The sequence below is a fragment of the Lygodium microphyllum genome, chromosome 2 (assembly GCF_053477565.2).
Source record: "Lygodium microphyllum isolate KBCC chromosome 2, Lygodium_microphyllum_v1.1.10, whole genome shotgun sequence".
NCBI lineage: Eukaryota > Viridiplantae > Streptophyta > Polypodiopsida > Schizaeales > Lygodiaceae > Lygodium > Lygodium microphyllum.
Window position 1 is genome coordinate 143,326,365 of NC_141136.1, and position 17,784 is coordinate 143,344,148.

The 17,784-nt window shown below is 38.5% G+C and overlaps 1 protein-coding gene across 1 annotated transcript; it reads left to right on the top strand.

Annotated features, from left to right (window-relative positions):
- Positions 1–12,963: 12,963 nt before the first annotated feature.
- Positions 12,964–14,388, top strand: LOC148040421 (protein ASPARTIC PROTEASE IN GUARD CELL 2-like). Its single transcript, XM_087663881.1, has one exon. It carries the CDS (start codon positions 12,964–12,966, stop codon positions 14,386–14,388), a length of 1,425 nt encoding a protein of 474 aa, XP_087520007.1.
- The last annotated feature ends 3,396 nt before the right edge of the window (positions 14,389–17,784 follow it).

Consider the following 17,784-nt stretch of genomic DNA (forward strand, 5'->3'; position numbering starts at 1 on the left):
GGTTCTAATGACCCTCTATAGAGCCTCTATCTTTGCTCTGTCTCTGCTCTATCTCTCTACTGTAACTGTATTGTAGCTATTCTGGTGATGTACTATGACTATTCTGTAGGCCTTCTATAGGTGTTCTTTAGAAAGTATGTGTGACTTTGGGAAAGTTTTCTAACCTTTGGAAAGGATGAATCTAAGTTAAAAAGAGCTAAAACAAGTGGAAGAAGCAGCTGCTGTTGAAGACTGAAGAGAAGACTAAGTGACAGTGACAGTAGTGAGTTGTGAAAAGACATTATAGTGGTTTTGGTGACTCTTCATATCAGACATACCTCTTGGGAGGTGCATTCATGACCTAAGAAGGATTATTTAGGGTTATTATGAGAGCATTGTAGTGAGAAGATGATGTACTATTGAGAGAGAGAGGAAGAGAGAGCCAGAGATAGACAAATCTATCAAAATAGTATAACTATATATGAGAGATTGAGAGAGAAAACTATGAAGACATTGAAGAAGAATAATATGTGATTGATTTCCATTCAAAGATGGTGTATTCCTTTTTGTTCTTTGTTCTATTGATGGATTATATGAAGATGTTGAAGATTATGGTTGATTCTATCAAATCCGTGGAAAATATCTACTATGATGCTGCATGAAGAATTGTTGTTTTCTTTGTTTTGATGATCAAAAGAATGAAATAAAAGCTTGTTGATGTTACAAGATAGATTTTCTTACAAGATAATTTACTTTTCCTTGGTGTTCCTCTTGGGGCTCCAATAGAGAGGGGAATGGATAAAGATAAAGAGAGGGGGAAAGAAAAAATGGATAAAGAGAGATGAAATGAGGCAAACAAAGAAAGGGAAAAAGAGAGAGAAAGAGGGGTGGGGAGAGAAATAGAGAGGGGAATAGATAAAAAAAGATAAAGATAAAGAGAGGGGGAGAGAAAATGAATGGAGAGTAGAGAGATTTGCATGATGCTTTAGAAAGCTTTAATCAGATATTATTAACCACACAATCTTGAACTTTGAGAAAATGGTAAGAAAAGTATGTATCGATCATACTTTATGTTTGCAAAGTAATTGAATATCACATATAATAATATTAGATGTACATTGGAAATTTCTATACAAAGGTGATGTTCCATCCCAAGGAATGCACCTGTTGTGGCCCATTAGAAGAGTTCAAGGGCATGCGATGGATGGAGTGCTTGTGTTGATACACCCATTGGAGGACACATTGCTAGCTACACCCTTAATAATAGAAGAGATGTTGGACCTTTTGGACCTTCCTCCAATCTTGGAGTCCAAGATGGAGGCAATGATTGATGTATTACTATCCATAGATGCCAAATTCATCTGATCCACTTAGAGAGAAAGCGTCCATATCATTGTATGATGGGTATCGACGATCTCACTTAAAGATATTGTTTGCACTCCGAGAATGTGCATGCAATGTAGTTGTTTAGATACATACTACGCTCCCTTATTTTTGACTCTATTATGAAAATGCCTTTTATACTCTTTCAAGATGCTTGGTTTTTTTCTAAGGTTGCAAAAATATCACATATTTCCATCTCAAAAAAATATATATGAGTCCTGGTGATGATACACGATTGGTGTTATGAAAGCTTGGCATGGACTACAATAGTATCCATGCATGTGTCAATGATTGTTGATGTTTCGCGAATACTACATGACTATAGAGACATGTCCAAAGTGTAGTACTCACATGTATGAATAAAACTTGCAAGGATAAATCTTTTTTCTAAAGATTCTCATACACTTTTCACTTCTATTATGTATATGTCACATGTTTCATATGTTAGGCATCGCAAGCTTGACAATGTGGCATGCATTAAATAGATCCATAGATGCAGTCCAATGAATATTAGTAGATTCAAGTGCATGGAGTCACATTGACTTCACCTTTCCAAGATCTACATGATTTGCAAGGAATCTTTGGCTCGATCTTGCTATGGATGGCATAAATTCATTGAGTCTCTACTCAACTTCTTAGAGTGTGTAGTATATAGTCCTTGTAGACTACAACGTTCCACCATGTCTTTGTATGAAGACGTGACACTTGATCCTTAGCTTGCTCAACATTCTTGGGCACTACAAAGTCAAGAACATGGACGTCTACCTCTCTCACTTAGTTGATGAGCAGAAGATTTTATGGAAGAAGGGGGTCATTGTGAAAGACATGAGCAAGCATGTAATATATGAGTCATTCTCATGTGGACCATGCATGAATTTCTAGGATTTGGAGAGTACTGAGGTAACTAGATGGCTTCCATTATTGTTCTTGATATCTAATATGTCTCATTCACATTTATGTTGACTAGATAGGGATATGGTGATATATTTGGTTACCTTAGGTTATTATGTATGTCCATTGTGTAGGCCACAACTAGACTCTCGAAGGTCAAATAATGTGGGAAGTTTTTTGTGTGACTCTCGAGGGCATGGAGGAGATGTTGTGCTTCATGTCTATGCGATGGATGCATGAAGCTTTGATCGCACCTTCCCACAAAGGGGTAGAGGTCTCTATAAATGAGGACTTCTCAAGGGGATGTAGTTTAAAGGTGACGACATGCTTATAGGTAGTCTCAAGGTCAGAAAAATTGATTCATTCTTTGTGACACACTTATACATGATATTGAATAGGTAATCTTCTATCAAATCCTCAACAACTTGGATGGTGGTATATTGTGCCGTCAACTCCTTGGAGCATGCAAGTGAATGATGAAAGCAATATCCCAAGCATGGAAAAGGAGAATATATAGATAGAGGGGCAATGTTGTGGAGAATGGAGGGCAAAGAGGGCTTGGATAGTGCAAAGGAGAGAGGCACATATAACATAGACAAAGAGACAAGAGGCCACAAAATTTCCAAGAATGAAGTGGACTTCTCTTTTTGTTGTGGAGACCTATGTATAGACCTTCTAGTGTGCATGGAGTTATTCCAAGAGCTTCACATGGAGCCATAGGCTGGGTCATATTTGTATTCACTTGTCAACTTCATTTATAATTTGATTTTAAGGACACATTAGCATATGTATTCTAATTAGTATTATTTTTTACAGAGTTATATTGTTGTGATTTATCTAAATCAGTATATTGATTATGATATCATCATTTTCTATCTGTGTAAGTTACCTTTAATAATACCTATAGAGCAGGATGAGTCAAGGGATGACTAATAAGGAAATATAGAAGATCTTCACATGTATGTCTCCAGATCAGATAGCCCACTTTAGAGATATGACAAAACATGAGTTGTAACACGAACATCATGAGGCTATTCTATGAGGTCTAGTTTAGCACGCTCCAATGCTTTGATCTCTAGTAGGTGGGATTGATGCTCTAGACTGGCCCCAAATGGAGGGAGTGGTTCTAGAAGGTATTGCAGAGAAACATATGTAGTGAGCCTATGGCCGATTGCTACTCCTTGCTCTTGTACTAGTTCTAGAGAGGATGGCTCAAGTGGGTGTTGTGGAGGCACCAATGCAGTGTCTCTATCTTATTGTTTTGGTGGTACTTATCACCTCAATGGTTTGTCATACATGTAGGGACATCTACTCCCATGACTCTAAGTTTTAGTCAGTCGTATGCAGCAGGTGGTACCCCTCGGAGAGATACCGCCACCATAGGTATGCCACATGTATAGGGATTTCCTGGTTATGCCTAAGAGTGTGGTCGTAGGTAGGAGAGGATGAACCTTAGACATACATGAGTAGGGTATGGATACCTCATAGATGAGAAAACAATTATTGTGATCATGAATGATGAGGAGAGGAGGGTGATGGCACGTATGAGAGAGTTGTGCCAACAAGTATTTGGGCATAATTTTCTGGACCATTAGAAGAATATACTAGAGGGGAGCAAGGACTATGTAGTGGCATCTCTCTAAGAGGATTTTTCGATATCTATGATAGTAGAGAGGTTTTCCACTAGGTAGATGATGGAGTACATGCATGCATACATGTCAAATAGACAATTAGAGGCATGCAAGGCAATCAAGAGTGGCATTGCAAATTCCAAGTGGTTGGACGCAAAGGATTGGTGGAGACTAAAGGAGGCAACCATAGACTCTCCTCAATGATGGTGACAGTAGTGAGAGGCAACGAGGGTGCGACTGGAGGCAAGGATCGTGCATCATCTAGGGAGTGGCAGCCATAGAATTTATTTATAGGACTTTGTAAGTTTTCTTTTGGTTCTTCTTATTTTCTTATTTGAAATATTACTTGTACTAACAATATTATTTCTAACAATGCTATCTATTTTTTGTTACAACTATATATATCATCTCTCACTTGACTTGGGTCTTACCTATATATACTAACTCTACATTGACATGAATCATTCTTTGGGAGCATGTCTTGTGTATCTCTCTCGTACTCTCTCTCTCTCTCAACATGGTATCAGAGCTATGGATGCGTAGCAACAACAAGGAAGATAAGTTGTTTCATTGTTTATACTTGATTGAATTCTTTGCACAAGTGATGATTTGATACATGAACTTGTTCAAATTAGAAGTATTAGTTAATTTTGTCTTTAAAAACAAAACCAGATTTGATTGCGTAGCTCTTGTTGTGCTCTTGAATCGTGTCAAAACCGCTTGCCAATTGAAGTTCTGGATCAAAAGTTATGACAGTTTAGGATTCAAGACAACAATGCTGCTCGAATCTGTGATTCTTTATTTAAAACTGTAATTCTAATTACAGTTCGTTAATCCCCAATTAAAGTTCGTCAATCGCTCGTCTTCGTTAATGACATTGACTACGACAAGCAAACATCTTGCTATTTTTAGGGATGTTTTATTATCGTTCACGTTCTTTGCTCGACCGAAATAGCACTTTTCTTATATGCGTCATCTCATCTTGCACGCTACATCTCTCTATTTTGGGCTTTCTTTTTCGTCACTCAATACTTTTCGTCATTCTTATGTGCATCTCCCTATTTTGATTGTCATGCGTCTTAACTATGCTCGTCTTGATCATGGTTTGGAGATTTTTTGCGATCTCATCTTATTTGTTTTCTCTCGACATATAAGCAAGGCCAATTGCGTAATTGTTAACGGATATCCATCTGGCCAACGTTAGGTTCCCTTCTTCCAAGGACAAGGATTTCCTCGGTGGAAAGCAAAGATGATGCTAATTCTTGAAGGCGACGAATTATTTGATATTGTTTTGGGCGACCTGTCTTGCCCAATTCAACCTATTGATGTGATGAATAACAATTCTGTGATTACTGATGGTCCATTATTTGAACAATGAAAATTAATCATATTGATTGGATTCGTTGAGACAAAGTGGCTTGTCATTATATATTGTCTGCACTTCCTGACTCACTTATGTTGGATGTCTTTCATCTGGAAACCTCTCATGCTATTTGGGAGTATTTTATCTCAACGTTTGAGAAAAAAATGGTCACCAAAATTTTATATCTCCAAACTTGTTTAAAGAATCTTCAATATAAGGTTAGTACTTCTATGCACTCTCATATCGAGGCCTTTAAAGATATTATCAATCAGCTTGGTGATGCCGGCGCTCCTGTTGCTAAAAATCAAATTGTTACTCAACTTCTTCATACCATCAAAGATCCTTTATATGACAATATCATCACTATTTTGTCTAACAAGGATGATATCCACTTTGACAAAGCATGTATATCTCTTATTGAATATTCTCAATGTCATGAGTATCATTTGGAAAAATCTGATGCTGTTTTGGTAGCTCGCAAACAAAGGGATTTTGATACTGCTTTTGTTGCTCGCAAGCGTCCCGCTTCACATTTTCAGCAGGGTGGTTTGTTTGTTTGCTTTGATCATAATCAATGTCGTTTGGGGAAGACAGACATACTATAGCAGTGGCTCCTCGACATGGTAATCTATTTGAGCTATCATTGAATGATATAGTCGCAAATGTTGTTACTGCCTCTAGAGATGCAGATTGCAAATTATGGCATCAATGATTTGCACACTCTGATTTTGCCAAAATTCTTGATCTTCATCGTCATGGTCTTGTGTAAGGTATGGATCTTAAATCTCTTCCACGTATGGGAATATGTGAGTACTGTGCACTTGGAAAACACCATTGTTTGCCTTTCCACACTTCTACTTCATCACATTCCTATGCTCTCTTGGATTTGGTTCATACCGATATTTGTGGTCCTTTTCCTGCCTCAAAGTCTCAATATCAATATTTTATAACTTTCATTGATGATTTCTCACGGTACACACATGTCTATCTTCTTCGACATAAGTTTGAGGCTTTATCTATATTTAAACAATACAAGATAAGTGTAGAGCTTCAAACTGGATTCTCTATAAAGACGCTTCACAGTGATAATGGCGGTGAATATGTATCCAATCTATTTGATGACTTCTGTAAGGATCAAAGTATTCATCATGAGTTTACAGTTCCTTATTCTCCTCAACAAAATGGTGTTGCTGAGTGCAAAAATCGCACTATTCTTAATGCTATATGTTGCATGCTTATACACTTTGGTTTGTCTCGAAAGTTTTGGACTGAAGTACTTCTAACAACCATTTTGATTCAAAATCATCTTCCAACTGCTGCACCTGCTGGTAAAATTCCTATAACAATCTGGACAGGGAAGACACCTTCAGTCTCTCACTTTCGCACATTTGGCTACATTGCTTATATTCATGTGCCCAAGGACACTCGGGATCCTCCAGGTTTGAAGGCTATTTTTATTGGTTATTCAGATCATTCCAAAGTTTACAAATTTTATGATCCTTCTACTCAAAAGTTTATCATTAGTCGTGATGCTATATTTAATGAGAAGACTATGGGTGGCACATGGTCATCAGATGTTTTAGATGATACACAGTCTTTGCTTAGTGCATTTCCTTACTTGCTTTGTGAGTCTACTAATTCTGATGATCATAAACCTCCGTCATCTCCAAAGAAGATTGATGAAAATTTAGAGATCTATGTCGATCTTCCTATTGAGATAGAGCATGGATTCTATTCTATTGAATATGATGTCTTTGATGATGCTATGTCTGTCCAAGAGGATCCAATATCGTATATGGAAGCTATCAATTCGTCTCAAAGGGATTAATGTCAAGAAGCTATGCAAGCTGAGTACGATTCTTTAATCTCCAAAGGTACATGGATTTTTACTGAACTCCCCTCAAATCGTGTTCCTATCAAATGTAAATGGGTTTATAAAACCAAGACCAAAGCTAATGGCTTGTTTGATAAGTTCAAAGCATGACTTGTTGCAAAAGGTTACTGGTTGCAGGAGTAGATTATTAAGAAACATTTTCTCCCGTTGTGTGCTCCACAACTGTTCATATGATTTTGGCTTTTGCAACACTATTTGATCTAGAAATTCACGAAATGGATGTTAAAACGGCTTTTCTCAATGGAGATCTTGAAGAAGATATCTATATGGAGCAACCTGAAGGTTTTATGATTGCAGGAAAGGAGCATCTTGTATGCCAGCTTCATCGTGCATTATATGGATTGAAGCAAGCCTCTCGTGCTTGGTATATTAAGATTGATCAGTTCCTCACATCTAAAGGTTTTGTTGCATGTTTTGTTGACCCAAATCTTTACATCAAAAGGGAGGACAAATGTTTTATTATTCTTGCTCTATATGTTGATGATACTATTCTTGTGTCAAATAATATTGCTTTCTTGGATGCTATGAAGAAGCTTCTATCGACTGCATTTGAAATGATGGATCTTGGTGAGATACATTCTTGTTTGGGTATTCAAGTTCAATGACACCGACAACAAGGCATTCTTCTTCTTCACCAGACAAAGTTTATTAATGATATTGTTAAGAAGTTTGGGTTGACAAATACGCACTGCCAACACTCCCATTCTTTCGAGCTCTACCAAGGGTACATCTACAACACGCAATGAAGAATCAACCATTCATCAACCTTTTTCTAATCGTGTTGGTTGTCTTCAATTTATTGGTTTAAACACAAGACCAGATATTTTATTTGCAGCTAAATTTTTGGGACAGTATCTTTCTTCCCCTTCCACTATTCACTGGAGTGTTGCAAAACGTATTCTTAAGTACCTCAAGGGTACTAAGGAATTTGGTCTTATTTATCATCATCGAGAGGATTCTTCTTTATCTTCTTCAACTTCTCTTGACCTTATTGGATATACAGATGTTGATTAGGCAAGTTCACACTTATCCATGCGATCTACAAGTGGGAATTGTTTCTTTGTAAATGGATGTTTGGTTTCTTGGTCCAACAAGAAACAACAATGTGTTGCGGTTTCTACAACTGAGGCCGAATATGTTGCTGCATCATTAGCAGCTCACGAGCTAGTTTGTCTTCGACAACTACTTGCAGATTTGGGACATCCTTCATCATCTAGTACACCTCTTCGATGCGATAACCAAAGTGCTATTAGTCTTACCAAAGACTATATACAACATAGTAAATCGAAGCATATTGCTATTCATTATCATTATGTTCGACATGAATTCAAGAAAGGTTCCATTATGGTGGAGCATTGTCTCAGTGGTCAAATAGTTGTAGACATCTTCACAAAAGCTCTTAGTGAAGCTCGCTTTAGTTCATTAAGACATGCACTTGGTATTGTTCCAAGTTCTTGTCTCACCGATTGAGGCATGTATCATTGTATTCAAGAAAACTTTATAGTAAATCATTTTTGTATCGTAGGTATGTGTAGGGGCTCGGGTTTTTCCCTTGTTCTCCCTAAGGGATTTTTCACTCGCAGCCAGAGACCTTTGTTTGAGTGGGGATGTTACAACTGTATATATCATCTCTCACTTGAGTTGGGTCTCACCTATATATACTAACTCTACATCAATATGAATCATTCTATGGGAGCATGTCTTGTGTATCTCTCTCGTACTCTGTCTCTCTCTCAACATTTTCTTTGCAGCACTCCATCACAAACTACCATCTTCTAGGTTTGGAGACTCGATTTGCAAATAGACAGAGTCTCATTGCACTTCATTGACATAGATTGTATGTGTGTGGTAGCCCAATATGTCAATCCTCTTTCTTATTTACAATCATTATTATTTTTGTAATGCATTATATATGGTGGACTAATGTCTAGTTGTTTATTTTGCAAAGTCCGTTCGATACTCCATTGCATCGAGACAAGCTTTTAAATGGTGAGGAGTTGTAGCATATGCTTAGATTTACGAAGCATATAACATTTCATTTTTTAGTCATATGATCCTTGTAGGCCTCTTTCATGTACCATTTCTTAGATTTATTTTGTAGAGTCGTACGCAGCAGGTGGTACCCCTATGGATGCTACTCTGAGAGATACCACCACCATAGGTATGCCACATGTACAGGGATCTCCTGGTTATGTCTAAGAGTGTGGTCATAGGTAGGAGAGGATGCACCTTAGACATACATGAGTAGGGTATGGATACCTCGTAGATGAGAAAACAACTGCTGTGATCATGAATGATGAGGGGGGAGGGTGATGCCACGTATGAGAGAGTTGTGCCAACAAGTATTTGGGCATAATTTTTTGGACCATTAGAAGAATATACGAAAGGGGAGCAAGGACTATGTAGTGGCATCTTTGTAAGAGGATTTTTCGATATCTATGATAGTAGAGAGGTTTTCCACTAGGTGGATGATGGAGTACATGTGTGCATACATGTCAGATAGACAATTAGAGGCACGGAAGGCAATCAAGAGTGGCATTGCAAATTCCAAGTGGTTGGACGCAAAGGATTGGTGGAGACTAAAGGAGGCAGCCATAGTTCTCCTCAATGATGGCGACATTAGTGAGAGGCAACGAGGGGGTGATTGGAGGCAAAGATCATGCATCATCTAGGGAGTGGCGGCCATAGAACTTATTTAGAGGACTTTGTAAGTTTTCTTTTGGTTCTTCTTGTTTTCTTATTTGAAATATTACTTGTACTAACAATCTTATTTCTAACAATGCTTTCTATTTTCTTTGTTGTGCTCCATCACAAACTACCATCTTCGAGGTTTGGAGACTCGATATGCAAAGAGACAAAGTCTCATCGCACTTCATCGAGATAGATTGTATGTGTGTGGTAGCCCAATATGTCAATCCTCTTTCTTATTTACAATCATTATTATTTTTGTAATGCGTTATAAATGGTGGACTAATATCTAGTTGTTTATTTTGCAGAGTCCGTTCTGCATCGAAACAGGCTTTCAAATGGGGAGGAGTTGTAGCATATGCTTGTATTTATGGAGCATATAACATTTTTCTTTTTAGTCATATGATCCTTGTAGGCCTCTTTCATGTAGCATCTTTGAATATTTATAAATACATTTTAGTGTTTGTTTTAGACACTCCTCTCCATGGTTCCATGTAGTTTTATGAATCATCATTAACAATCTTATAGTTTTATATAGTTTTTTCATGTGTTTTAATGATGATTTGTGTATTCAATGTAAAATTACTTTGCAAAATATCATTCAACACATGGTGCTCGTGAGTGGTAAGGTAGCTTATTACCCTGTTTTAGTACAATTCAAAACTTTTTTTTCTTCCCAACATTTCTCCATCTCTTTGTCTATATTTTTGTCAAAATATACCATCGGAAAAGGATTGATGTACCAATTAGATTGCAAGGGCTGGTGTTATACACCGAAAGGAAGTAACACTTCAAAATACTAGTTGAAATACTCAGTTCACTCTTTCTCACTTTAGATCATATTCACACTTTTTGTCTTTATCATTGCATTTATATTAGATATCAATTGTATTAATAGACCTACAATTTATTATTTTAGTCATTTCTCTCTCTTTTGCCATATTTTTCACTCTTCTATTCCAAGCAAACAACTTGAGTATGTGTAATGTGGATTTTTTGGGATGCTCTATGGTCATTGTGATGATGATGATAGTAAAATTGATAAATGGAATATTAATTCTTAATGTGTTGCATACAAACATGGACATTTAATATATGGCCATACACGCATAAGATCAAATAAAGTGAAAATCAAAATTAAATGCTCTTATCATATTCCTATTCATATGATTACAATATAATCTACTGAGTCAAAGCTAGAGTGCTTGTATTATATTGATGTAGACTTGGTTACCATATATGTAGCTTAATTGATTGAACTATTGATGTCATTAAGTAAAACTTGGACTAAAAAATTGACCGTTTAGGGACTCCAACTAGCTCTCTTCCCTCAAAAGTAAGGTTATGGTGAATTTTTGATAAATACTTTTAACAGTTAGAATGTACTCCTTTAACTCTTTCTATTAATCTTTAAGATACCATGAGGTTCTCCATCTTTCAAAATATTCAAAATTGATATGACTCCTTGATTTGACATCTATGTGTTTACTAGGGAGTTTGACTCACTTTCTCTCCTCAAAAGATGGGACAACATTGAAATTTTTGTATTGAAACTCAAATTTTATTGTAATGAAACTCAAAACTTTTTGTTAGGAAACTAAATTTTTTTCAATTAGAATATACTTTTTGAGTTGATTCCATTAATCTATAGTAAGTCATCAGATTTTTTACATTTCAAAAGATTATAAATTTGTGTTATCCCTTGATGTGACATCTATGTAAAAGAAGGAGCTCAAAGAGTACATTCGAATTGTTAATAGTTTGATCAATTTTGATTTTGTTTGTGAAAAATTCACCATGGCCCCATTTTTGAGCAGCACGAGTGAGTAAAAGTGCGTAAATGTCCCATTTTTAGGTCCAATTTTTTAATGGCTAGATTTTAAATGAGTCAGTTACATATGATTCTATTCTCACTATTGTAAAGTAGCTAATTCACTGATCTTTTAAGATTATAGACTCTATAACTCTAAGGTTCACTAGTAAATCTTCACCTCTAAAGTGTAATACAAGTTATGCTAACCAATAAATTTTCTTTCGATTAAGCCATATAGAGTTGTGTTCTGAGACTATTAATCATATGATATTCTAAATTTATTGCATATTTTTGTTCTAGTCCTATGATAAATATGGCATTCCAAATTGAACAAAGGAGGTTTGAATCAATTAGGATTTACTAAAAGGTTCATGACTTGAACATATCTTTTATAAGTTCTTAATATATATGTTTGTATGCCATGCTACATGAACGTGTTTTATTCTTCCTATAAATTGATGAAACATATCTTCAATTAAATATAAACAATCACTAAAAATCCTACAAAAATTGGGATATTTTTTGTAAGGAATCACAGAGATGGCAATCATAGAATATAAACAAGCTACATTGGGCTTAAGAGTCGAAACTAACATGCATTTTGATGCTTTTAAGATGCACATATTTAGCAAGGTTCAAAGATACACTTTGAAACTAACATGCATTTTGATGCTTTTAAGATGCACATATTTAGCAAGGTTCAAAGATGCACTTTGAAACTAAATTTTTCTCAATTTTAACATTTTTGAAGCTAATACTAGTTGAAAATATTATAATTTGTAAAAGTTGTGTTGAATTCAAAGCTCTCAAAATATACATGTTGCTTTTTAGTCAATTCAAAAAAATAGATATTTGGAAAACTTTTAGAACCTTAAGATCACCCCAAAGGTTTGCAACTATGTTCACCCTTGTTCACATTCTACTCATGATCTAGAAAGAACGAAGATAATTTGCCATAATCTCAAGTTGGGTTATGTGCCATGCAATGGAAATTCTAAAGAATACACACCATGTATACTTCGTACTCGTTTCGTCGCATGCAAAACACAATGAATGTATGAATCCTTCTGTATGTAAATAGGTCTTCCAAAAATTTTAAGCAATCTGCCCAGCCAACGTTGCTTTGTCTTGCTTTCGTATAAAAGTAAACGCTCGCCGCTGGCGTACTTGAGATCTGTGACCTTTCTAACAAAACCTTTTGCCACTTGGATATGTTGGTTATTTCTCTTGAATGGTACGACCGTCTACGTGGGCCTTGAAGATGACGTCGATCGTCGTTCAAGCAGTCCTATTCATCGTTTGCTGTACTTTGCCGCTAGGAATGGGAAAGAGTACTAACTTGGCGCGGAAGCGAGGGCGGCACCAGCTGCTCATGAAAGGAGGGGAGCAGCTAAGATTCACCGGAACTCGCGCTAATATCGTGAAGGCAGATAACCAACCATGGGTGACGAAGCTTCTGCACGTAGATCATCTGTCGTCGCCATTTCGGCCCAAAAACGCAACGGAGAGGGAGCTTCATGAAGCGATGCTGAGGAGGCAGGAGGCTCGCGAAGCACATTTTCAGCACAGTATCGATACGATGGCGAATCTCAGCCACACGGGCAAGTCACTGCTCGAGTCGCCGTCTACGCAGTTCTCTGGTAGGGTGATGGGAGGATTTTCTGAGTACTATGTAAGTATGAAAGTCGGCACGGTACAAGACAAAGCTGTCAATCAATCTTTCGTCATTGACACAGGCAGCGAAATCACATGGCTCCCATGCGCTGCGTGCAAAGGTAGGGACTGCCAGAAGTCCACGGATGATCTGTTCAACCCATCTGCATCATCTACGTACAGGCCCACCTCATGCTTCTCCGACGAGTGCAAACGGCTTCCTCACCAAGCTCCTTGCGTTTCCACGTCTGATCAGGGTAGCTCCCAGTGCGCCTATCGCATCTCGTATGCGGACGACTCTAGCACACACGGTGTCTACGGTCGTGACAACTTTATCATCAATGACGTGCACGTTGCCGAAGGAATCCTCTTCGGTTGCTCGAACAGTCCAGCTGACAACATGGAAGGCTTGATTGGATTGGGTTATTGGCCGTTGGCCTTCAATGCGCAAGTAGGAAAGAGTATATTCTTCTGCCTACCGAACAGGTATGGAGATGGCGTACAAGAGGGGTTCCTAGGGTTCGGGAGCATCGTACTGCCTCCAAAAATGGACTTTGTGCGGGTAGACAGAGGTGGGCGGCATCCAAACTATCCGTGGGTGGAGATGACAGGGATCAGCGTCAACGGAAAGCTGTTGCCGATACCGTCGGAGGAATTCCATAGCCGAGACGGCCACAGTGCAGGAACAATACCGGACACCGGGACCACCTTCACCCGTCTGAAGCCATCTGTGTATACCGCCTTCAGAGACGCACTCCGCGCTGCAGCGGAAGCAAGCAATTTCAGGCGCGCACCAGATGGTGCCGTGAGTTGGTGGGGTGACACCTGCTACCAACTTCCAGACGGCATCCCCACCACCTTCCCTCACGTGGCCCTGCACTTCGCTGGTGGCGCCACCATGAATCTCCCCGTCCACAACGTCCTTAGTCCCAACCCCCTCGACGAGGACAATAATTATTGCTTGGCCTTCAGTCCCATGCGACTCGGCTACAACGTCGTCGGTAATGTCCAAATGGCAAGCTTTCTGGTGGAGCTTAACATCGATACTCACATCATCGGGTTCGGTCGGTATGACTGCTCCAATCATCCGTAGCTTGACGTGCTGTTTGCGAACCAGGACCACAGGACTTGCATGATCGACTGTAGCCTTGTGTTGTTCGCCTACAGAGGCGAAGCCTGATGGACTGTCATGTCACTTCAAGTGGAATGGAATGTATTCGGCAACCTCTCTTCCCCACAAGATTGAATCTGAATATTTTTCGTTTTGGTCTTCCATTTCTGATTTCCATAAGCTCAATCAAGTTCACTTCTCTTATCTCTAGCTGAGTTTCTTAATACGTTTGACACATTCACACACATATTATGGGACTGCCATTCAACTTAGTCATATATATTGCACGAGTAAAGGATTGGCCTAGACTCAAAGCTTGGTATTCAAGAGAAACTATCATGATTTGTAGGTGGCAATTTTAATATCAAATAATAAGCTCAAGGAAACAATATTTTGCAGAGATTTTATGTACACGAGTCATCAATTTGGAGTTGTGATTGGTGGTAAGTTTAAGAAGTAGATTTGTTAACCCCATATAACATCAATTCATTTTGGTAGAAACTATGAAACCATAAGTATCTAATGCAGTTGTAAATGTAAAATAGCTCTCGTGGTGAAGAGAATCTCCCATGATGTTGAGAATGCGCTTGCCAAAGATGTGCCTTTTAATGTTGTGGCGAGCTTCATTTCTTGTATCTTCACTACACCTCCTTAAAAGAAACTTGATTTACATATACTTGTTTTAGAGATAAGAGAGAGACTTGATTTCCTATATCTTCTCTATAGATAATATATGTGAGTATAGAATTTGTCTTATATCTCCCTAAGGATCTTTTTTTCTTTTCTTTGAGTCTAAAAAGTACAAGGATGGCTTGCATAATTTAGATTTGGAAAAGTCATTTCTCCAATATTTCAAGAAGTCCAAGTTCAATAAAGCTCTTTGATCAAACATTTTGGAAGCTACGTCTACAAGATCATTGAGTTAGCCCTTCATATCACATAATTCAGAGTGACCATGGTGCACAACAACATTGAACCTAGGTAGAAAAAACCATGTTCATAAAAGAACATGTGTATGTGTATGTGCAAAGATGTAACACGATTTGGAAATTTTGCTAGATTGGACTCATACTTTAAAGAGAACTAGAACTTGGTCCTCTCTTCATCATTACAATATAGTAATGACTTGAACTTGGAACTGTATTGGTCATGTTGCCACCATGATAGATAATATAGTAGAGGAAGAAGATCACTCACACTTGTAGCAAGAAAGCTACAATGATAGTTATTTGTATATATCAGTAGCATGTTTATTCCTAACTGGATGAATCATATCAAATAAATTTCAGTTAGGTGTTTCTTTGTAACATGAATGGTGAAAGTACATATGTATTAAGAGGTTATGAATTTACATCTTAAGGGCATTACTCATAGTGTTTAGAAAAATGTGGTTCAATTTCAATTTTTTATTCATAAGTTTACCGACGAGATTTTGAATGATCCAAAACTTTTATGAAAGATATTTGTATACACTTGTAACATGTCTATATAGGCATTATCACTACAAGGGAATGGGCAAATAGTGATGGTGGTTTGCGATCTTCATTGCATTATCTTTCTCTAGCTAAAAACCATTCGTGCTTTATCCACCTATTGATATGCAAGTGGGATAATATGCAATTGTAAGTGGGATGGTCTAGTAAGTCACTACATATATATGTGTCAATTGACTTGCCAATGTGTTATCTCTTATCCTCAAGCTTTGTTATATATGTCACCACATAGGTCAATTGATTCCCTAAATGCATGCATTGATTCCTTAAACTGTTCCTACGCGTCTGTAAGCGCATGTAATAGGAATTATCTGCGCATATACACACACCATTACACGTGCTGACAGATGCGCTACGCAAGTATAGAAAAATTTTAAAAAAGTTGTGGCTTTCTTTTCAAACCTGTGCTTTCCTGCGTGTTTTCTGCAGTTCGAGCTCGACATCACTACTCGTGTCTATCTATCACTTCATGAAGTCAATGAGGCAAGGAAATAAGAGTAAAAAGAGGACAGGAGGAAAGAATAGCCAAAGAGTAAACAACAAGAGCCAAAGAGCAAGGAAGAGAACAAGATTGAAGCAACTTACCAAGGGAAGGGAGAAGGAGGACAAGGAGCTTGCAACCTAGCCGCCGCCACCTGTTGGAACAAGCAAAGAAGGTGAGTTCTTCTTCTCTCTCTCAATCTTGTTTGGTTTCTTTGTTTGTTTGTCTCTCTCTTCACATGCTGGATCTTGTCATCTATGGAGGTTTTTGAGCTTTGTTTTTTAAGCAAATTTGAGTAGAAATGGTGCGATTGTGTGCATCTGTCAGCACGTCCAGATAACAGTGTAGACGTGGCTATAGATGCGGAAATAGACGCGCTGATAGATGCCCACAGAGACGCGCTGACAGACGCTCATAGAGACGCAGCTATAGATGCACACAGAGATGCAGGTATAGACGCTGTATGTAATATGTTTTACCTGCACAGGGTAATATGATTTTTCTTGTGTAGATGTGGAATCCTAGATCCTCCAGCACCCCATTCAACAAGGAGCAATTCATGGGGGAGATGACTAATTATCTTGGTCGCCCTCCCACTGCAGATGAGGTTTTCAGTGTGATGTCTGAGACACCTATCACATCTTTGCCTATATAGGGATCAGCTGAGGTACATGGATCGGCCAAAGCACGTGCATCTGTAGAAGCACATGCATCTGCAGAAGCACATGCATCGAGTGAGGTAGAGGGTAGTGCACGTCGAGGGAGGAGGGAGAGTGGTGCGGGAGGACGAGGAGGTCGAGGGCTTTGTGGGGGTTGCCTAGGTGGCGGCTCTCGATCACCCACACCGGAAAATGAGAGAGGTGAGCCTCCACAAATGTACTACTCTATCACTCATGTTGGTGGTATCTTGCATGACTTTGAGGGGAGGGAAGTGATAGCCTACTTGAGGAGTGTTGTGCATGCTACATACAAAGATTGCATGATTTCCTTCAAGCACCAAAAAAATGGTTTGTGGCAAGAGGTGCTGCAGGCAGTACATAAAAGGTACCCTAATCCCGAGAATTCACGATTCTCAGATGATTGGGGACGGGCAAAGGTGAGAGATGCGCTTCATAACAAGAGGTCTCACCTTATGACGCGCGCCAAGGAGTCATTGCGGAGACAAGAGCAGGGGTGCCCTGGATATGGCCAACCATCCAATTGCCACCGCAAGGAGTGGAAAGAGGCCAAGAAGAGAGCAGCGGAGAAAATGACAAGTCGCCAGCATACAGAGGCGCGACGTATCCAGATGGCAACCATGGCATCGTTGTGTTATAGATTGGGTGGCAAGGAGTCATGGGAGGCTGAGTTTGTAAGTATTATTTGATTTCTTTTTTAAAATTAAATTTTGTAATTTGTTTCACT